General features: G+C 40.0%; 1 protein-coding gene across 1 annotated transcript in view; it reads right to left on the bottom strand.

Annotated features, from left to right (window-relative positions):
• Window positions 1-4,050: 4,050 nt before the first annotated feature.
• The window catches only part of LANCL3 (LanC like 3), a 100,414-nt gene continuing 80,511 nt past the window's right edge, over window positions 4,051-23,953 (bottom strand). The window contains exons 2-5 of the mRNA XM_029930727.1: window positions 22,474-22,597; window positions 19,304-19,501; window positions 11,734-11,941; window positions 4,051-5,090 (exon numbers count right to left, since the gene is read on the bottom strand). Of these exons, the coding sequence (XP_029786587.1) occupies window positions 4,931-5,090; window positions 11,734-11,941; window positions 19,304-19,501; window positions 22,474-22,597 (690 nt within the window). The 3' untranslated portion in view covers window positions 4,051-4,930. The remainder of the gene's footprint in view (window positions 5,091-11,733; window positions 11,942-19,303; window positions 19,502-22,473; window positions 22,598-23,953) is intronic.

The following is a 23,953-nucleotide window of genomic DNA, read 5'->3' as shown; positions in this document are numbered from 1 at the left end:
ATAACATGGCTTTGGCGAATCTGAGCTGGTCATTTAGCTATTAATCTGGGGGCAGTGTTGAATAAATAATCCAGATCCCCAAAGGCAGGCCTTACATATAATTGAGAGTGTATTTCTTTCTCTGTATGCCACACAGTTCTGAGGCTTGAATTACACAGCAGACCAAACTCAACCAAAAATACTTTATTTCCCTGTTCACTTTTGCTCCGCCGAGTTAGCTTGCCAGCTCTTTTTCTCACATTACTGGCACTGTAATCCTTGGCTTCCAGCAAGCAAAATAAATATTTGCATTAAAAGGAGCTCAAAAAAAAAAAAAAAAAGGAGCTCCAAAGCTAAGCCAGCCTATTCCTATTTAGTAAGCCCCAGTGAGGCAGAACCTTCTGAGAGGCGAATACTATAGTCAGGATTGGTTCTAGAATATAAAAAACATGCACTTCATTTAAAACAAAATTTTTTAAATGTTTTTATTTATTTTGAGAGAGAGAGAGAGCGAGCGAGCGAGCAGGGGAGGGTCAGAGAGAGAGGGAGACAGAATCTGAAGATAAGCTCCAGGTTCTGGCTAGCTGTCAGCACAGAGCCTGACGCAGGGCTCTAACCCACGAACTGTGAGATCATGGCCTGAGCCGAAGTCGGACACTTAACTGAGTGAGCCACCCAGGTGCCCCTCATGCACTTCATTTTTAACTATCATGTGATTCAGACCCGAAGCACGGCATCCACGGGAGATTCCATTTCGCTGACATGCTTATTTGAAGTCAAAATTGAGCACAATTTTCTATGTACATAGTAGGTACTGAAAATACAGCTTCCCTTTAAAATATATAAAGGAACTATTACAAAACTCTCTTATCTGTTTTATCACCGACATCTCTCATGAGAATCCTGTGAGGTGGAGAGGACTCTTTGCATTACTGTTTTTCCTTTTATTTGTTTCCTTACCATGGTTATAAATCACAAGCTTACATTGGTTGTATTGAAATTACTGAGATTTGCTCTCTACAGAAATTGAAACAATTTGAGTACTACCTTGATTACAATCTTAGTGTGTCAAAGACAGTTGAAGTTATAAATTGCCATGGAAGAGTCTCCAGTTTAATATGGACCAAGAAAATGACTCTGTTTCTCAAATTATCAGAAAGTTAATACTATTATCTTCACAGTGCAGTCAGTTACCGGAAGAATCACAGGAGTGTATATACTGAAAAACCTGTTTGGTCAAAGCTCAATTATTACGGGCGCCTGGGTGGCTCAGTCGGTTAAGCGTCCGGCTTCGGCTAAGGTCATGATCTCACGATTCGTGGGTTCAAGCCCCACGTCGGGCCCTATGCTGACGGCTAGCTCAGGGCCTGGAGCCTGCTTCAGATTCTGTGTCTCCCTCTCTCTCTGACCCTCCCCTGCTCACGCTGTCTCTCTGTCTCTCAAAAATAAATAAAAAACATTAAAAAATTATATAAAAAAAGCTCAATTATTGACTATAAACAGAGCGAAAAAGTAAAAACTGATGCCTGAAATGGCAAAATATCTGCTTGGGGGTATGTGTGGAACAGAAGGTATGAAATTTTGTTGATGAAACAAAATACACAGAGTTGTAATATTTTCCAAAACTTCCTACTCTTAAAGTATAATGCAGCCTTCCCATTTTTAAGAGCTTCTTTCGATCTATCCTCAAATATTTCCACTGTTACCTTCCAGGTTTATGATTGTTCATGCCACATACAGTGACTAATATTAAAGTTACATTAGCGGTGGTGAAAATGCCCCTATAGCCTTCATGAAGCAATCTGCCTAAGCACTTACTCAAAAAAGGGTGTTACTGCTTAGAAGGCAATAAATTGGGGGTGCCTGGGTGGCTTAGTTGGTTGAGTGTCTCACTCTGGATTTTGGCTCTGGTCATGTTCCCAGGGTCGTGGGATTGAGCCCTACGTCAGGCTCTGTGCTGAGTGTGGAGCCTGCTTGAGATTCTCTCTCTCCACCCCCTTCCCCTGTACCCTCCCACCTTACCACATGCGCTCTCTCTCTCTCTCTCTCTCTCTCTCTCTCTATATATATATATATATATATATACACATATATATAATAAATTTTAAAAAATTAAAAAATAATAATAATAAATAAGGGAATAAGTTGGTTAATTAAATAAGTGACTAGTCATGCTTTCAACAGCAGTATGTAATGGTCTTCCCCTCACTCTTGGGAAAACAAGATAGAAGAGGATCCTCCTAAAATCTACAATTCTACTCTTTCAGGAAAATGAAAACTTTCAACACATGTAAGTGCTAAGCAAGCTTACCCTTGTTTCTAAATTACCAAGGTGCCAGTTCATAAAGACACACTCAAACACGGCCTTTGCTTGGATTTGACTCATGAAAGGGCTGTCATTTCACAAGGGTCTGCACAATGTCATAGTTAGCCTGCTAGATCTTAAAAGGGTGGGCGAGCAGGAATGGGTCCAATTGTTCTGAAGTTCCAAGAAATGAAACTGATATGTTGAATTAGACTATCGCTTCTGAGTGCTTTCGGTTTAAGGTCTCAAGGATGAATGGTAGAAGTGTTAGCAAACAGAAACAGAAGGTACCTTCCGGGGGTACTTTTGTTCATTGCCATATCCCCAGATTCTAGTCTAGGATACTGAATAAATACACTTTTGAAGTGAAACCCTGGATGTGAATCCTCATTCTGCCCCTTCCTGGCTGTGAGACTTTGGATCAATGACTTAAAACACCTCAACGGGTTATTGGATAATAAAAAAAAAAGCATGTATTCCATTAAGCCTCATATATTGGATGCATAGTCCTTTCAGCCTATAGAAGCCAAAGGAAATGACTTTAAAACCAGATACTGAAAAGCAGGTAGCACCATCATTTCCAAAGGAGACTACTCCCTACAAGGCATTTTGCCTTGATGCTTTCTGAGAGGGCCTTGACTATTCAGGAAAGAACCTCTAGAACCCAACTTTGGGAGTCATCTGAAAGCTATTATTTATGTGGTGCTGCTCCAGCCTGAATATTTTCAAAAATAAACAACCGAGGCCAATTTTCTATATTTATATCTGAGGGTATGAAAATGAAACAATAAACAAACAAAAAAGGTGCATGCCTTTCAAAACCATTTTGTCTCAGCTCGTTCTGATGAGTGCAAACATACCGTCACATAATATACAAAGGTAGTTCTTACCTTTCTTCAGCCACAGATTCTTTTAGAATCTTATGAATGCTAGAGAACCTCTTCTCAGAAAAATGAGTGTGTACACACACACACCAGCACACACACACGCATACACATTCTTAGGCAACAGAATATCCCCAACTCCTCTCAGTTTATCTATAAATCAAGAAGTTAGGAACAAATGAACTTAACAAGTGTTTAGTTTTACATGGAGATAGATGTAGAATATATATATGTATATGTATAGATACATATCTATACATATATAGATATGCGTATATGTATGTATAGAATACATATATATATTTTATATCTATCACATATGCAAATATTTAATGACTATTTCAATAATTCTTAACTCTTATACAGTGGCCAAATATAGGAAAACGTAAGTGTGTGTTCTCATCTGACGAATGTTTCTACGGTGTTCTGCAAACCCTTATTTACCTGAAGTAGTTTTACAACTTCTGTGTGTTTACAGCAGGGTTGCATTTAATACGGCACCTTGGCTTAGTGGGTTTCGTAGACAGTTTCTAGCGGAGCCTGTGTCTTGGAAAGCAAGGTGATCAGCAAGGGAGTTCAGTCATGTGTTAATCTAATAGCAATAAATTTGCGATGTTCTTTTCACCATCACCAGGTCCCTTCTTCAGCCAGGGTCTGCCTATCCCAGAGGACACATTATTTCTTCAAAGGCAGAAACGACATAACTTTGTAGTGGCTACCCTGATCTTTAAGATAGAGTGAGTGATTTTTACCACGAGGGTATTTTACAATTCAGCCTATAGCTTTGTAGAGATTACATACGCATTTTAATGTTGATTAACAATAGACAATACACAGCTCACACTTCAAACACTTGACAGCAACACTTATCACAGTATTTGCTAGCCTATGAGTTTTACTATTCTAATTGAGCCTTAGGAAAGAAAAAAGAACCAGGAAAAGAGATGCAAGGCCTAAAGAAACTTCAAATTTCAGGATTTAAACTAAGTTATGATGTATTTTGGAGTGGCCAGCCGGCTCAGTCGGAAGAATGTGTGATTCTTGATCTTGGGGTTGTGAGTTTGAGCCTCAAGATGGATGTAGAGATTACTTAAAAATAAAATCTTAAAAAAGAGTTATGATATGTTTCCTTTAAAGTGACCAGGGTAGTGATTAAAAATAGAGATTCACACGCAAACTTCTCCATTCAGTAAAAATCATGAATTTCAACAAGTAAAGGCATTGGACAACCAAGAGTTTCCTTTTTTGCTCTTCAGCAGCCTGACATCTCATCCCTCCTAGCAAGTTTCAGCTGGGCAATTACTTTAGCTTTTGACTGTGTTTATTTCTGAATTTAGGGGGGAGGGAACCCACAAATGGTCAAATTCTCTTTCCAATTGTAAACGTATCGGCATTTTATTACCCTAGTCCACATTTCAGTTTTGGTTTGTATGCCATAACTGAAAAACAGACGATTTCTCTTCCCCTTTTTCCTCTGATCTCAGCTTTCACATCTACTCCCTGAAATGTTAAATCTCTACACCTTTTAGAGGAGTTGTCGTGTCTTGATTTTGCAGGTTCTCAAACTGTACTCCCTTAAGTCTGGCACCATGTTGCCTTCACCTGCCTTCTCCGTCCCTCCCTCCCTTCCTTCCTTCCGGGGCGGCAATGTTAAGGCTCATGGTTGTGATACCATTGAATGTGGCTTATGTGGAAACTGCCTCCGGTAGGCTCAAGAAATCTCAGGGACCTTCTGCAGGGCCATAGTGGAAGATGGAGCCTTCTAGACAAAGACGCTGAACAGAGGGAACTCCGCCTGATTGGGCTGCAGCAGATCGATCAGAAAGCACACCGTCCCGGAGAAGCCTTCGTACAAGCTGTATATACTTTCAAGGACCCGAGAACCAGCCTTGAATTCCTCAGTAAATAAAAACTCAGCAAACCTAAGAGAAGAAGAAAATATGAACACTTTTTAACATATGATTAGCCTTGGATTGCTTCTTCTTCCTCTCTGCTAAAGTTTTAGCCCATTTTCTTTCCAGAACTGTATATTTCAAGAGAGCCTTTTTTTTCCTGTTTTTTTTTTTTTAAAGAGGCTCTGTTATATCATTGTGTATGTTTCACAATAAATTGTCTTGACAAGCAAATTCAACTGCAGTCAGAGTTGGCAAAGCTGAGCAGTTTGGTATTTTCTGAGGATTTCATTCCTTTTGTCATCCAATAATTAAAAGAGACAGATAAATAGCCATATTTTTTATTTATCTTGAATAGAAGCAAGCTGATATATGACTGTTCCTTTAAAAGAGTAAATACGCCGTGCTTCTGCAGGCCTATCATTTCTGAGCTCGGTTTCATTTATATGTGACAGAGAGCAGAGGCTGTGAAAATAAATGGGCAAGATTTTATACAATCTGTGCTCTGGGCAAACAAAGGAATAAGATGAATGGGAAAAGGCAAGCAACATTTTATAATCATGACATCAAATAGCAAACTCAGCTACAAGATAGATTATTTTTAGGACATCTGCCTTAAAAATAAATCATTGGCCTCTAGATTCTCTATGAAAGATCCTTTTTCTTCTACCTGTATTTGACACAAATCCTATCCAAATTATTTATAATGAGTAATATTTTTAGTACTTTACAGCTTTGAAAATGCTATAACCTGTGTCATCTCTTTAGAGACCTGCTCTATTGGTTTCTGTCAACAATACAAACAATCACCGATTCAGAGCCCAGAACTCACAGGTTGGTAAGGACTGAGAGGTGAAACCGCCATAAATTTACATTATTGCTACTATGTAAGGGGTGTGTGTGCGTGTGCTGCAAAGCATAATTACTTACTTGATCTTTTTTAGGGCTCCTGGAATTATCAAGAGCAGCTTAAAATAAATCAGCAGGAAACATATTGCAATTTGGTTTGGTACAATTTTTCTGTCAACTGCTTTCCCAGATATGTACTTTTTAAATGGAGTTCAAGACTTTAAACAGTAGAATAATTCAAAATTTGTAATTATGCAATGAAACTTCAAAGTATAGCTTCAAGGAATAATAACCTTTACAGTGCCACAGATCATCTTGCAGTCTGGCCTTCTTCCAGAAAAAAAGTCTTCAAATTCAGAAAATAAAATACACAGGATTCCCAAGGAAATTCATTATATTAAGGTACAAGTAGCAGAAGTTTTTAAAGTAAATTTGTGAAATAATAATATATGTGTTCCTTATTAACACATTAAATAACAAGATCTAGTAGCAGGCCTAATAGCTGCTGATATTTCCAAGTAGTGATGAGAGTCAAATATATTTCATAGTATCTGCAACAAGACTAATATGATGTGAGACTATCTATAACTTCTACTCGTGAGACTCACAGCCACTGCTCATTCTCCTGTGGCTCATTACACATGTTCAGCGTTGAAGGCAATGCAACCTTTCAGTTCAAGATATAAGACTTTCTCAAATAAATTCACAAACCCTAGGCTGAGAAGCCGTGGTAGAACAGAAACAGGAAGCATTTTGGGGCTGAGATATCCAACTCTGATAATTTCATGTTATTTGGCCTTGGGCAAATTTCTTAATCTGACTTTAAAATGGTGAAATTGCAGAATTCTGTAAGGCTATCTGCCAAGATTAAAGGTACCATATATTAGGCTCTGAGCATATGAAAAGCCTTCGATATATCATTCTTCACATAAACACGGCAGAATATTTATAAAACAGAGACTACCATTCCACCATACTTTTAAAAAAAATCCAGTTAATTTTGCTTTTTCTCCTTCTGACTTTTTTCCCCTAAGCTTTGATTTCTTTATTATAATATTGGAATTATAATCTGTATAATATTTAGTATCCTACATTTTTTACTTAAAAATAATATGATAAGCATTTTTATGCTTTTCAAAATAATTTCTAAATGCTTAATAGCAATTTATAAGAGTACCAGCAGTTCATTGTGTTCTGATGGATATAGTGTGTTATCATTTTAAAACGATAATGACTATTTCAAAATCTACCTACTGATGCAAAATTCAAACTAACAAATTCAGTTTTCTAAAAAATTCTGTGAAAATAGAAGTCATAATGATAATTATAGAATTAAAAAGAAGTATAGACACTAAGAACATATCAAAACCCATCGATTATGACAAAAATTGAAGCCAGGAAAATTCACTCATGTGAGGATTTTATTATTATTATTGTTATTATTAGAAAGATATAAGGTATTCTAATTAACCTTTTTTTGACTATAGAAAAAAATGGAAAAGGACACTAGAAAAATCAAAATAAAAACCGAAAGTAATGAAATGAGCAGTAAAAGGAAAAGAAAAAGAATCAATGAACAAAACCAAACCTCAGTTCCTTCAAAGGATGAGTAACATAGACAAAATGCTGGTGTCTGACCAAAAAGGCAAGGCAGTAAGAATACAAAAGGGCGTATAATCACAGATGTGGGAAATTTAAAATATCATGGAACTCTACTGTTAAAGCTTTACATCAAACGTTTGAAAATCCATATGATCTAAGTACTTTTATAGAAATATATTCACTACCAAAATTAATTCAAGAAGGGGTAGAAAACCTGAATAATTAAATAATGATAGAAAAATCTGAAACCACTATCAACTATTTTTCTGCGACTATAAATTTTAACTGATGACCAAGTAGTGTTTATTACAGAAAGGTACATATTGGTTGACATCACTGTTTTAGGAACTGACAAATTAGGCAAGTTTCCACAATTTGGGCCATAGCATATTTAACTTTGAATTATAATGAAGTGGAAATTTCAGTACACTAAAGCAATAATGCAATGGCCCCCAAATATTCAGATATTCCCTGCGTATTTTCAGACTATACCTATAAGCGAGAAATAGAAGCTGTCTGGAGGGCCCTGGACCCTGGGACCTTATAACTAAGACTTTGTAACCTAGGACTAGTCTGCCAGAAAAATAGAGGGGTTCTTCTGGTCCTTATTATTTACTTATTTATTTCAGAGGGGAAGAAAGAGCAGAAACAGGGGAGAGAGGCAGGAGGAGAGAGAGAATCTCAAGCAGGCTCCACACTCAGTGTGGAGCACAACATGGGCCTTGATCCCACGACTCTGAGATCATGACCTGAGCTGAAATCAACAGTGAGATGCTTAACCAACTTACCTACCCTGGTGCCACATTCTGGCCCTTTTTAATAGGCTTTCTGGGGCATTGCAATCTCTGATGAAATCTATCCCAAAGGTGATATTGCATTAGTCTAGACAGAATCCCAACTCACTTTCTTTTTCTACATTTGGGAAATACTGGGTCAGGCTGCAACCAAACAGATTAGGCAGCCATGAATCAAAATATGTTAACAGAATTCTTGAACAAGGAAGCTTCAACTGGAGAACTGACATACATTAGTATTTTTCCTTCAGTGCATACAGGAAAATATCATAGAGGATCGTTTATGGGTTTTTTTTAAGTTTATTCATTTATTTTGAGAGAGAGATGGAGAACAAGGGAGAAGGGGCAGAGAGAGGGAGAGACAGAATTTCAAACAGGCTCTGCACTATCAGTGCAGAGCCTGATGTGGGGCTTGAACTCACAAACCATAAGATCTTAACCGACTGAGCCACCCAGGTACTCCAATATTTTATGTCTTTTTAACAATGAATATTAAGTACGTTGGCTTGGGAAGGCCCTTCTGAGAAAACGACTTTAGAGTGAGGGTCTGAATGAAGTGAGGGGGCTGGGAGATATATGTAGAAAGTGAGCATTACAGGTGGAGGGAAGTGACACTTTGAGGACAGGAAGGTAGGTTGTTTTACCTGGTACCTTAAAAGAATCACAAGGAAGCCACTGTAGAAAGAACCAGGAGGAAAAGAGTAGAGGATGATCTCACAAGAGGTAGTTGGAAGCAAGGTAGTTGGAAGTGCCCTCTGTTCAGAGGACAGACTTTGGCTTTTACTCTAAGTCATATGGGAAGCCACTGGATTATCCTAACAGAGGAGTGTCATGATTTGACATGAACATCCTACGGATAAATTTCAAAGGTCAAGGTGAAACACAGAAGCATTCCCAATAAACTCAGCATTACTATCCCTCTTATTAATGAACAGTGTTATAGAGATTCTGACCCAGACAATAGAAAAGGGGAGGGGGAGGGAGTATACAAATGAGGAAGGAAGTAACAAAATTATGATTATTTGCAAATATGTGTGTCTATTTAGAAAACCCAATGGACTCTAATGAAAATCTAATAGAAATAGTAATGGAGTTCAAAAAGGTGGCCAGATATATCATTATATCTATCAAAACCAAGATGTTTACAAGATCCATGTACATTTATATGCAAGAAGTGTATTTTAGATTGCTAAACTGCAATAATATGCCAATTTTAAAAAGCTTTCAGAAATACCAGTAATAAATGACCTGAAAATATAATGCAGGAAAAGATTCTACTCACAAACCTGGAAACATAAAATATATAGGAATAAAAATTAACACGAAACATGTAAGAGACCTTCTTTATAAGATCAAAACTTTACCAAATGATATTTCTGAAAACGTAAATAAAGGGAAAACATACCATATTCCTGGATAGAAGAACAACATTCTAAAGATGTTACTTCTCACTAAAAAACTTATAAATTTATTGAAATTCTAGTCAAATTGCTGCAGGAGTTTTTAAAATTTGAAAATTCATTCTAAAATAAAATAGGAAGAATAAGTGAGAGAAAATAGCACGAAAAACTAGAAACAAAAGAATAATAAAATATGGCAAATCCAGAAACAAACATTTATATAAATTATTTATGATAAAACTGGCATTCCAAATCATTCAGGTAATTGGTCAACAGATATTAATGGAAAGTTTTGTTTTTCATTAGAAAACAGAAAGATAGATACCCAGATAACACCATTTAAAAAAAGTAAGTTCTAGATTAATCAAAGATTTGAAAGTTAAGTAACTTTTAAATGGGTGGGAGAAATGGGTGGAGGTATAATTTATTTTTTAAAAGTTAAAATCACAAAGGCACTAAAATCAATGTAAATTAATATTTTTGTAACCTTGAAGTGGCAAAGGTGTTTTTAACACAAAATCCAGAAATCTTGAAAATTTGACTTTCTTAATATTTAAAATGTTGGTTTGGCCAAAGACCACAAGCTAAGTAGAAAGAGAAATGGCAAAGTAGGAAAATATTTACAGCATATATTGTAACAAAGAGTTACAATCCTCAATACAAGCATCACAATAGGAAAAAAATGGGCAAAAGATAAAAACAGACTAGAGAGACCTGAGTCTAATGACTTTGATTTTTAAATTTTTCTGACAAGAAATGCTTGCACGAGTATAGATATGTACATACCAGATATCTGGGACAATTCTGTTCTTTATTAGTAAAGATTGCCCAGGTATCAAGTGTCCATTACTTAAAGACTGGTTAGATTAATCATGGTACATCTATAACGAATAACTATATAGTCAATTAAACAATGAGATAGATCTATACAAACCAAAACAAAGGATATCCCTTAGAAATTGTTCATTTAAAATTTTAATCTGTAAACAGCATGTATAGTATTATTATATGTACATAATAGTAGGATCTTATTAAAATATACATATATAGATAGTTATATATACATATATATGAACATGCATTCGTGCATAGAGAAATATCTGGAATGAGAGAACTCTAATTTTTAGTAATAATAACAGTGAACACTTACACTGCAGCTATGTGTCAGACACTGTTCTACATGATAAATGAGGACATTATGCTAAGTGAAATAAGCCAGTTACAAAAAAAACCCCCAAATACTGCATGATAACACTTACATGAGGTATCTACAATAGCCAAACTCATAGAAGCATAGAATGGTATTTGCCAGAAGCTGGGAGCAGAGGGAAAGTGGAAAATTACTGCTCAATGGGCATAATGTTTCAGCTATGCAAGGTGAATCAGTTCTAGAGATCTGTTCTGCAATACTGTGCCAATAGCGAACAATATGGTATCATACACTTAAAAATATGTTAAGAGGATGGATGTCATGTGAAATGCTCTTACCACAGTAAAAACACAATCAAGAAATATACACACCCTTCGGCCCAGTGATTCCACCTCTAAGGCTTTATCTTTCAGATATACCCATACATATGCAAAATGCTATATATACAAGGTTATTCATGATAGCATTCTTTGCAATGCAAAATATTAGAAATAATCCACATATCCCTCTCCATGGGACCTAGTGACTAAATTCTGTTTCTCTCATACAATGTAACACTTACAACGATAAAAATGAAGACTCACTTATGTACTTATTTAGGTGCTACCGCTTGTATAAAAAAGGACAAAACTGTATATAAATAGTATACCTATTCGCACATATAGATATAGATATAGATGTAGATATACAGGATATCTCTGTGAAGATAACTAAGAAACTGGTAACACTGATGGTCACCTGGGAAGTGAACTGAATTGCTAGAGTGCACAGTTGCTGTATTTCCTTTTTTGCTTTTCAAACTATGTGAGTCTATTACGTATTCAGAACATGCATTAGATTAACATTTATAAAAAAAATACACGTGCAGATCAGCTGACCTTTGGGCTCGGTAGATGTACTTAGAGTTTCCTGTCAGCCGGTATAGCAGCAGGAAGACGTAGGCACTGCCAGCCACACCGTGGCAAATACCCGGCCCCTTCTTTAGCAGGCCCTTCTGCCATGTAAGTTCCCCACACCGGATACACGTGTCCAGGTACTGTGGTTTTTTGGAAACGAGGTAAGCTTTGGCAAACAGGTAGGCAATTCCTGTGAAAACATCAAAGACATAGAGGTGACCTTCAGGCTTGATGCTATTGAGCAGAACTTCTCAAACCGTAAAAGGCTCACAAACCACCAGTGCATAATACCCATCCTAATCTGATAGGTCTGAGGTGAGGGGCCGGAGATACTGCATTTCTAACAAATGCCCTTCCAGGAACCACATTTTGAATAGCAATGCGATAGAACCTTCTAGTCTTACTTTACCTGTGAGATTTAGTTTACGTTGTTTGAATGGTATCGTGGTATTGGCCCCCGGACAAAGAGCAACAAGTACACAGAGTGATAAAATCCTTAATTTACAAATGGATTAATATTTAATGATGCATACTCTGGTAAGCATTACATACAGCTGGCTATTTGAAATGGTAAGTGTTTATACGGTCTGCCCATTCCCCCATAGGGGTTCAGAATCTGTAATGCTAAAGTGCTTATAACTATACACCTTTTCTTAAGACAAAACTGGGAGTCTGTCCAGAAACCACAATAATTCCATACGACTTGGGTAAGACTTGTACTCCAGCTGTGAAGTGAGTCCTTCCCCACTCGATTGTTGCAAAGGAAGACACTTGCCTTCAAAACTCCTCAACAAAGGCAATCTCAATGACACAGGCAAAAACAGAAACGAGAAGTGACAGCTATTAATAGAAATGATTTCTCCCAAGCTCCAGGTGCTCATATTCAGAGAGGAGGTTGGTAACACAAGATCACTCTCTCCTGCATGGCCTCTACCTTTCTCCTACATAAACTGGGAAAGACTAGAACTTCGCAGGTATCTCAACGAGGGTTATGTTATCTCTGCTTTTCACTGCCTTTTGACTAGGCTATTTTACCATTCTGTGAAGACAGAAATTACCCTGTAGAAAACGGATAGCAATGTAAATATTCCTATTCCTGGAAAATCACATTCTGTCTGGTCGAGGTTGGATTGACTTCCCTCAGAAGCAGCCAGCTTTGCATCTATTAAGCAAATTCATATCGGCCAGCATTCCTAATGGGCCAGAAGTATGTCTGCTCCTTGAATTTGCCTTTGAAGCCAGCTGTAACACCTTTCTGGTTCCCTCATTAGTGAGCTAAATAAAATCACTGACATACATTTATTTTATATTTCTATGAGAGTCATGATTTTAATCGCTTTTAGAAGTTATCCTCTAACACTTCCTATGATTAACACATAACAGGCTCTCCTCAGCCAACGCTTTCCAGTCATCCGCTGACAGTGGTCACCTATAGCACTGTCCTTCTTCCGTTCTAGGAACAAAGCGTCTCCCACTAGCCGAAAGATGATTTTGAAAGAACTGAACTCATTCATACATTTATTCATTCTCTGTACCTATTCCTTTGTAAGTGTTCGTTGATTACTACATACATAGCCCTAGGCAGGACTTGCTTCGTGGGCATGTGACCTGTACAGCCTCTAGGGGCCTCCAGAAGGACCCCATGCTGGGTTTAATAATCTGCTGTTACCACCTTGAAATGAGTAATCATTTTTTAAAGGTTGGCTGCATTTTCACTTTGTACTGGGCAATTACATAGCCAGTCCTGGCCCTGGGTAATATAAAAGAAATGCTAAACAATATTCCTGACCTTCAGGAAGGCACTGTCTAGAAAGGGAGAGAAAAATTTGTACATGTGACTGACACATAGAAAGACATGTAGTTCATGATGCTGTTGGAGTATAAAATGAATGATGCTGTTAATTACACTATAGGGATCAGAAAAGTGGAAGTTCCCTGAGGGAGACAGTTGGGGGAGGCCTAGACTAGAGGTCGGGTTTTTAGGGCACCTGGGTGGCTCAGTCATAGCATCCGACTCTTGATTTTGGCTCCAGTCATGATCTCATGGTTTGTGACTTTGAGCCCTGAGTCTGGCTCTACACTGACAGTGTGGAGCCTGCTTGGGATTCTCTCTCCTCTCTCTCTGCCTGTACTCTGCTTGTGCTCTCTCTTGCTCTCTCTCTAAATAATAAAACTTATAAAAAAGAAGTAAGGTTTTCTTCAAGACTTTGTAGGATGCATAGGAAACTCCAAGCCCAACAGGAGTTAGAGCATCCTAGGCATTGAGATCAACAAAGCAAAGGTTTGGAGCCAGAACAAAAAACCCACATGAAGACTGGTGGTACAGTGTTTTCTTCGGGATTGGTTGGTTTTTATTTTTATTGACAGGATTAGCATTATAGACAAAATGTCCCACAGTGGTGTCCAGAGACCTCCAGAAGGACAGTAGGGTAGCTATAAGAGGATCACGGTGGCAGAAAGATGACAAAGAGGCTAATGAAAGGCTCACAGGACTTGGTGGTTAAGATACTAACTGAACACCTACTATATGCCAGGCACAGTAGGAGGTGCTCAGGTTTTAAAAAGCTTCTGCCTTCATAGTGTTTATAACCTAATGGAGGCATTAATTAGCTTATGTGAGGGAGAGCAGAACTGTTGTGGAGGCACACAGGGAGGCTCCTAACCCACACCTAGAGGTAGGAAAAACCCACTAGGGGAAGTGGCATGATCTAGTCTGACTACCAAAGATGAGGAGGAGTTATCAAGGTGAACTGGAAGCCCTTGGTGTTCTGCTGGATCTCCTTTACCTTCCGGCATGTGCCCCATCTCCCAGTTGCTATGAGCTGGTCGCTAATATAGCTCACAGCTACCCTCCTCTTGGGAGATTTGCCCTCAGTCAAGTGGGAGGCAATGCTATATGCCCACCAGCCCTGCAGATTTCAGCCAATGACTGGCTGACACTGGGATACCAAAGGCCGGCTCTCCTGCCTCAAGATGGACCAACTCTATGGTGTAATCAGTGCCTCTCAGCTTCCCCTCAGGACCAGGGGAAGCTGGTCTCCAGGTGAGACGCAGAAAGTCCTTGGTGACTGAGCTCCTACTGTGTTCCTCCACTTCTCCTCCATTACCTACTTGAAGCTTCTCACTTCAGTGAAACCAAACCACCCACAGTTCCCCTTCCTTCACTATGTGGTTCCAAGCCTCCAAATGACTCTTCTTGGAATGTACTGCCCAACTTTCTTGGCTTGGCCAAATTACCTCAGGCCTCACTGCCTCCAGGAAGCCTTCCCTAAACCTAGAGGGGCACCAGGAATACCTCTCCTGAGTTCCCACCATTCCCTATAAAAATCTTAGCACTTACACCATATTAAATTAACCTCTTTATATGTCTGCCTCCCCTAGGATAGTGCAAACCACGCCAGGGCGGGAACTCTATCGCATCCGTTTTCGCTCCCCTAGTCGATGGCACGGTGTTTGACGTGGCAGGAGCTCCACAAATGTCTGCTGACCTGAGAACATCTCATTTCTCACCCCGGCGCAGGCCGACACCGAAGTGGAAATGAGGTGTGGAAATAGAAGGGCTGATAAGGTCCAACTGCTGTACCAGGCCATTAGCCAAAGGCAGCTTAATAACCATCGATCCTATGGTTCCGGCAAGAGACAGAGGGCCTCTTTCTGCAGCTCGGATCACAGAAAGTTGGGCAGTACGTTCCAAGAAGAGTCATTTGGAGGCTTGGAACCACATAGTGAAGGAAGGGGAACTGTGGGTGGTTTGGTTTTACTGAAGTGAGAAGTACATGGAAGGGACCCTGGAAAAATTCTAAACCTCTTGTCTTCTAAACCCACAATAAGGCTGCTTAATCTAAAAGGAAGGAATGTTGGGTTTCTTTGCTTGTGATAGGAACCATGTCATTTTGTCGCCAGAGCACTGATTATTGTGCACAGATAAGAAACCTAAGTCAGCCACGATTATGCGTTTACCAAACACCAGTGGGGAAAGAAATTATTACTTAAGAAATATGGCTTGAGAAGCCAAACCTGTGCTAGGAGGCAATCAAGCAGAGCCCTGTGACAGCTCGATCAGGCATGCATAGTTTCAAGACATGGGAGAATCGCCACCCAGGTCCACTCTTCAGTCCTAATTGCATAGACGTGTGCATTGTACAGTGCACGACAAGGCTTAGTGATCAACGACACTTGCACTGCACAAGCCCTTGTTCTCTATTCAAGGTCACATGCTCAGGAGCCCTTGTGAAATGATTTTAAAAAAGAGCCACACCTGTGTTTCACACAGAGCAGAGGAAATGCGCTGTCAGTGTCACCACAGGAGTGATGTAACATAATGCAAACCAGAGTTTATTTTAGCCACAGCATTTGTTTTAATGGTTTTGGAAATGGCTCTCACCCTGCATTTCAGAATCATTAAGGCTATGAAGAGGTCATATGAATCTCACATATACTCAATTCACAGATGAAGAAACAAAGGCACAAAGCAGTTTTCTCAAGGTCACAGAGTGGTTAGTGCTGGGGCTATAATTAGAATACAAAGTTATTACCTTTGAGTCAAGAACTACTTCCACACTGTGTGCACGGTAACTAAGGCTGTCTGTAGAGGTGGGGTGAAGGACAGTCAATAGGAAACAATTATAGGGGGAGATAAGGTACCATTGATGAAATTCCACATTTGGATTATCTCTGGCAGGTTTTTAATCACAGAATCAGCCTGCTGCCCCAAACCATCTATGCTGTTCATAAATCTAGTCTCAAAAAATATTTTCCTCGAATGAGTGAAAATTATTTTTCTAAGTCATCTGTTTTAGAATTTTGGGAGAGTTTACTGTTGCTGAATTCAGAAAAATCTTGATGGTTTTTTGCATGTACTTATCAGATTTAAAATCGTTCTTACGCTGTTTTGGGCACATTTCATAAAACGAACACTAATACCTTGGATGTGGGAATGCAGGTTGGCATAAATAACGGGTTCTTTATTCATTTGTTAATTGGTTTATTTGGGGCAGTCCAGTGAAAACGTGGGTTAAATGATTTTGCTCGGCAACCTATATTTAATCTTACCAAGATACTGAACGTGAATGATAGATGAGGACAAATAAAGTCCCCGAGGTGATGAATCTTACGTGATACTATCACAGCACGGGATTTATAAAGACAGAAGGTGTGTGGCATATAAAGAGGATGAAATAAGTGGCCTGTATGACACCCACATCAATTAACTGACCCAGTCACTCGTTTTAAGGGATTATCTTCCCATCCTTTATAGGGCTTTTACCAGCACACTGAGTTCCTTTAAAATATTCTATATTTGGGGCGCCTGGGTGGCTCAGTCGGTTAAGCGTCAGGCTTCACCTCAGGTCATGATCTCCCAGTTCGTGGGTTCAAGCCCCGCATCGGGCTCTGTGCTGACAGCTAGCTCAGAGCCTGGAGCCTGTTTCAGATTCTGTGTCTCCCTCTCTCTCTGACCCTCCCCTGCTTGTGCATTATCTCTCTGTCTCTCAAAAAAATAAATTAAAAAACGTAAAAAAATTAAAAAAAAAAGAAAAAGAAAACAGTATACTAAATGATAGATTTAAAACCCAGCATAGTGGGGCGCCTGGGTGGCTCAGTCGATTAAGCCTCCGGCTTCGGCTCAGGTCAGATCTCACGGTCGTGGGTTCGAGCCCCGCGTCAGGCTCTGTGCTGACAGCTAGCTCAGAGCCTGGAGCCTGCTTCGGATTTTGTGTCTCCCTCTCTCTCTCTGACCCTCCCCTGTTCGCGCTGTTTCTCTCTGTCTCTCAAAAATAAATAAAAAACAAAAAAAAACTTTAAAAATTCTGTATTTAACTTGGGACACCTCCAAAATTCAAGGATTCTGGGGGTGCTTGGCACATATCCAGAGACCATCACAGAAAATGATTCAGGGGAAACGGGAGGTGGAGTGCTGAGTGTAACACAAAGCGAGAGCATTTCCAGCATGGTCAACAACCTGTTTCTCTCCAAAAAGTTCAAAGCAAGGAAAAATGGGCTCAAATTACGCCCAGCAGGAATTAGCTCAGACGTAAGGCACAATGCCCTGGACTGGCACACGCGCACACGGGGGCCTCTGAAGTCCCTTCCTTCGGTACATGTGGCCGACTGAGAAAATCTGGCCAGTGAACCAAAACTTAAGTTATTCTTGAACTCAGACTGTACCAAAGAAAAAAACCTAAATTACAGTGGGATTAAAGAACGATGAGTAGGGAAGGAGGGGAAAGGAATAAAAATCAGGTAACTAAAGAGAAAACTAATATATTTTACAGCTGTGCTCAAAGGCATCGAAGCATAGCCTTGAAAATTAAATCTGTTCCTAATACAAACTTTTTGTGTTATTTTGCTATTTTAAATCTCTCCCCTGGCCAATCAAAGGAAATTATTGGATTTATTTGAATTTAACTTCTTTCAAACTGCCCCTTCTCAGAAGGCCTAATTAACAGTGTAATGGGATTTAAAAAAGGAAAGAAAGAACGAAAGCAAGAAAGAAAAAAGAAAAGATGGAGTCTGATAAGTTTCTAGGCTCCACTCCAGAGAGTTCACTGCAAATGGCTTCTCAGTTCTCTAGACTCTTTATGAGGTAATGATGAAAAGCCAAATACGAAGGCAGAATTAGAGAATGGCACACCTCAAATTTTAATGCACATATAGATCACATAGGGATCTTGTGACCGTGCAGATTCTGATTCAGCAGGTCTGGGGCGGGGCCTGAGGCTCTGCTTTTCTAACCAGTTCCCATGTTGCCCATGCCACTGGCCCAGGGACCACACTTGGAACTGGCAGCCTCCAGATCTACACTGTCCAATGCAGCATTTAAGCACCCGCCATGTGGCCAGTCAGAATTGCAATGGGGTATCAGTATAAAATATGCACTGGGTTTCCAAGACTTTAATATGAAAAAGGTGTGAGAGAGCTCAATTTTTAAATTGTTTGCATGTTGAAATAACACTTGGGGTATGTTGGGCTAGAAAATATTTTATCAAGATTCATTTCACCTGTTTCTTTTTACATTTTTAATGGGGCTACTAAAAATTTAATTTTATACGTGACTCATCGTCTATTTTATTGGAAAGTGCTAGCTTAATTTATATACAAATGTATAGAGATCATGTATTTTTAAAACTACAGGATCAGGGGCACCTGGGTGGCTCAGTCGGTTAAGCGTCCGGCTTCAGCTCAGGTCATGATCTCACGGTTCATGGGTTCAAGCCCCATGCTGGGCTCTGTACTGACAGCTAGCTCAGAGCCTGGAGCCTGCTTCGGATTCTGTGTCTCCCTCTCTCTCTGACCCTCCCCTGCTTGCACTGTCTCTCCCTGTCTCTCAAAAATAAATAAAAAACATTAAAAATTTTTTTTAAAAAACTGTAGGATCATTCCTGGAGATCCTTTATGGATCAAGACTTTTTTAGCTTTGACAAGTTTCATCTTGACCTTTTAATCTCATGTAGTAATTACATGGATGAGAAATACCATCACTTCTCAAAAGAACACCTCTCTTTGGCTAAGCCCCGGGAAAGGCACTGTTTTCAGATAGCAGCATGGGTGAGACCTGGGGCGCCATGGCACCAGTGCACCAGCTCGTTCTCCCTCTCGATGGCCTCGCCGAGCTCAGGTGGCCAGTTGCAGTTCTGCTCCTGCTCCATGAGGAAGTCCACACTCTGCCATACCAGCTCCTGATCCGAGGGCTTGAGGTGCTCATGGTAAGAAAGAAGCATCTGCAGAATGGACGACAGGCCATGAGCTGCTCCTGTATCAACAAATGAAGCAAAATCAATTCACACGATTGGGAAGAGAGCGCATTTTGTTCAGTGAAAACACAATCCGAGTATAAAAAAAAGTTAATGGCGACATCACTTGAAAGCACACACAGTAATATACTAATAAAGCTGCCTAAGAAGCAGCCTTCTAGGGAGCATATGTCAGAACGGGGATCGGCACACTACAGCCTGCACGTTGCATCTGACTCACTGCCTGTTTCTGTAAATAAAGTTTTATTGAAATAGAGCCACATTCATTCATTTGTGTGTTGTCTATGGCTGCTTTTGTGCTTTGGTGGCAGAGCTGTATTTGTGACAGAGACTTAGAGCCCACAAAGCCTAAAATCTTTATCATCTATCTCTTTATAGAAAAAAAAATAGTGACAACCTCTGTTTTAGAGAAAAGATTTTTTAAACTTTGTAATTAACATCAAAAATAAAATTTAACTTAAACAATGTTTTAAAGAATCGGGGGGACACCTGGGTGGCTTAGTTGGTTAGGCGTCTGACTTCAGCTCAGGTCATGATCTCACGGTTCGTGGGCTCGAGCCCCGCATCGGGCTCTTTGCTGACAGCTCAGAGCCTGGAGCCTACTTCGGATTCTGTGTCTCCCTCTCTCTCTGCCCCTCCCCTGCTGGCATTCTGTCTCTCTCTCTCTGTCAAAAATAAACAAACATTAAAAAAATTTTAACTTTGTAATTAACATACCAATAGCTTTTATGAAAATCCTCCTATAGTGCTTAAAAATAATTTGTTCTAGGTATCCATTCATTCATTCATTCACTCAACACATCTGAATTAAGCACCTATTATGTATCAGATACTGTTCTAGGTGTCGAAGATAGATGAATGAACAAAACAGACTAAATCCCTTCTTCTGTAAAGTTAAACACTACTAATTGGCATTAATTTACTTAATCCTTCACATTTAGCACTGTGTATTGGGCTAGGCCCTGGGGATACACAGATGCATATGACTTGGTCTGTGTTCTTGAAGACCACCCCATCGGGTACAGTGAGAATGCCAGACTCATAAATAGATAAATGGAATATGAAGTGATAAATGCTATTATCAGAGATTTGCACCAGGAGCTAAAAGAGAACCATGGGAGGATCTGAGGGGGCTTGAGGTTCTACACAGGTAGTGTCATCTGGGCAAGTCTTGAAGGATTCCTCAGAGTTCTAGCATAAGGTACTGTACTAGCAAAGGCCTGAGCCTGCTTTTGGAGAAGGAACTAGCTTAACAAAGGTCAAAGTCAGCCCAGCCCTGCAGGGGTTTTCACTCACTCCTAGTGAGTAAAATGCTGATTGGCGGGAGGTGCTGGGATCAATACTATAGTCTGAGGGCTTGTCTTTAAACTCAACTCTCTGTGAAGCTTTCTTTTTGCACTCAGGCCCTCGGAACGCTTGCTGCCCAGAAAAGGCCTTACAGTTTTATCCTGTCAAAGATGATTCTTCTTAAAATTTAGTCGTAATACTTGAAGTTACCTTTCTTTCAATGGCTTTTAAATTGTTAGGGGGAAAAGCTTACCTTCCAGAAAAATATTTAGGCATCAGATAGCCATCTGGTTTGTGCTATACATGTGAATGTCTAGAATGTTAATTTCTCTAAAAAGATGAGAAAATGAAAAGAATAGTTCTATTAAGGAACTCTAGTAGACGCTGTCAGTGCCCTGCCTGTCACCTTGTCTATGCTCTCCGTTCTGGTGTCTATTCCTCTCCACCTTCTACCTCAACCATTTACCATTCTACCTGAGGCTTTCTCTGGCCACGGGGGTATGCCCAGCCCACAGGCGCAGGGCAGAAGTCCTAGGGAATTAGCTGGTCTGGGAACAGCTTCTCAACCCCTGAAGCAGGGAGTTGGTGGATGAACAACCCAGCTTCCTCATCATTTACGTGGGACAATTCTGAGGCACTTTATAGTCTTCAGGGACCCCGGTGGACCCAAGCCTGAGTTATCCACAGTTGCTCACTATTACATCCTCTATTAACCTCTTCCCTTACTCTCACTTCCTCCTTCCTCAATCAGTAGTTTCTAGGATCAAGCCATTTATACCCAAATTCATGTCTCAGGGTCTGATTCTAGAGAAAGTCAGAGAGGAACTTAAAGTTTCTTTGAGAAGTGACTCAGAGAACTCCCGGTTTATAAGCTCATTGGTAAAGTTGTTCATCAGCTACTCACTCATTCATTTGGGTACCCTCATTAGGTGCAGGCTCTTGGTAAATGACTTTGCTTTGTGCACCTTCAGGATGTGGACTTTTGGTCATTTATCTTTGTGATTACAGAGAGGTGAAGTGGTGGGGGGAAGCTGGGCATTCTAGGCGAAAGGAAGAGGCACAGAGATTCTGAAGATAGGAGAACACTTGGCTTGTAGATTATGCTGGACAGACCCAGAAAAAAAGGAGGGAGATAAAACCTGAGTTTGGAGAAGGGAGCAGGCAATCCACAAAGGGCCTTGCAAATCATGCTCAGGAGTGACAAGGAGCCACTGAAAGATTCAAAAGGGGAGGAAGTAATTTTCACTTTACATGCCTCCTAGCTCAAAAGTAGCCATTGTGCTTCAGTAGGTACTCTGTTAGTAACCCACTCACATTAAACACTTGAAAATGTTAGTGGCTTCCTCCTGTTTCCCTGTGCTTTGGCACTATTGGCAATGAATGTGTAAACTGTTCATAAACTTTCAGTGAAATTCAGCCAAAGAACTCACGATCTAGAATAAGGCTTTTAGTCTTTAGTAGAGTAATCATTACAATAGCTACCTCTCTGTCAAGCTATGAAAACAAACATTCCACTGTGATTTGTAGTATCTAACATTTGCTTTCAAATGGCATTTTAAAGTGTTTCTAGTTAGATGAATAGGGATGACCTATGCCAGAATCAGAATCTTCTAGTTTTTGGTCAGTGCGGGTATTAGAGACTCCCGTCTTCCTACAGGACTTGGCCAACAACACCTTCACTCACCCAAGTATTCAGTTCCATAGTAAGAATACATCAGGGGGAATGGTTTCCTTTTTTTCATGGCGTACTGCTTCCCAGAGTCCAGAATCGCCTGGCAAATGGATTTGATCTGTGCTGGGGTCAGCACCTGCGTAAGAAAATCAAGAAGCACAAGTCAAATCAGGACCTCCTTTTTTCCTCAGACACTGGATTTTCTTGTTAAAGAGTTTATCAGCATATCACCCTCGTATCCTGTTCCTATATGTAAATAAGCTTAGCCAGCCATAACATTTTTTTAAAACAACCAATTCTCTTTTTGTTGTCAAGTTTATCTACCGTCTCTTCAGAAAATTTGCTGTGTTGATGGAGAAATACACACTCTTACTGCTAAAGGCTTTTATAAAATGCAAAGACCACTTTACAGAGGTTGCATCATTAACCCTTGTCATAGGAACAAGAAAGTGCTCAGAAAAGAACAAAGACTGGGCCTAATCCATCATGCTTCACAAAACTGTTCCTCCCAGTGTGCAGTGCAGGTCTGGACTAGACGACAGGCCTTCGGTCTGTGTCATTTCGACTGTACTTATAAAGCCACAAATCTATGATAAGCTGCTGCAAGACAGACTCACTGTTGCCCTTGCATTCCCAGAATGAAACCAAACTCCAGTAATCACCAAGGCAAAATAACTTTCAATATCAAAATGACCCCTAATAGACAATGGCTAAAATGCAATGACTTGCCGTCTTCCAGAGTTTACTCAATCTACCCACAGTCAGTTTTAGGACTCAAGCAATCAAAACGTTCTCAAGCCTACAAAACCTCTTTGAGTTTATTAGGATTCTGCTCAGGTTTCAGATGTTTTCTGCCGCCCACTCTTCTTCTGGAGAGGTGAGATGCTCCCTACTCCCTTTGGCCCACTCTCTTGCCATGACTCTTTGGGGGAACACTTACCACTTGGTATGTTTCTCTCTCTCTGTCTCTCTCTTTCTGTCTCTCTTTCCCTCCTTCTCTCTCTCTCTCCTTCCCTCCCTCTCTCTCTACTAGATGATCACTTATTTGGGGGCAAAGACTGTGGCATCTCCTCTTTTTGTATCCTTGGTTCCTAACACAGAACCCAAGGGGGCCTTTGGTAACTGATGAGGGAGCAAATAAGTGCCAGGTTTACTGCCATGAAAAGCAGAACTCTTCCTTTTTCCCTTCTTTCCACAACTGTTTCTTAAGCCCCTACTATATGGCAAGAAAGCTGTTCTGGATGCTGGAGGTATGACAGTGAACAAGAGCAACAAGACCTCTGCTTTCACAAAGCCAACCTTCCAAAAATGCAAACCTGAAGCAGAAAACTACTAGCCAGAGTAACTGTGGCCACTGCCCACCTCCACACCCGCCCCTCCAAAAACTACCTCAAGTTCAGCCTTAGCCTGATTGAGTGAGTCTAGGATCAAGGAAAAAAAAGTCCATTCCATTTTGGCCTCTTTCCTAAGACTCACACCTCAGATCTTTTTG

The sequence above is a fragment of the Suricata suricatta genome, chromosome X, assembly GCF_006229205.1.
Source record: "Suricata suricatta isolate VVHF042 chromosome X, meerkat_22Aug2017_6uvM2_HiC, whole genome shotgun sequence".
NCBI classification, from domain to species: domain Eukaryota; kingdom Metazoa; phylum Chordata; class Mammalia; order Carnivora; family Herpestidae; genus Suricata; species Suricata suricatta.
Note: the sequence above shows the minus strand (reverse complement) of the source record. Positions and strands in the feature narration are given on the sequence as shown.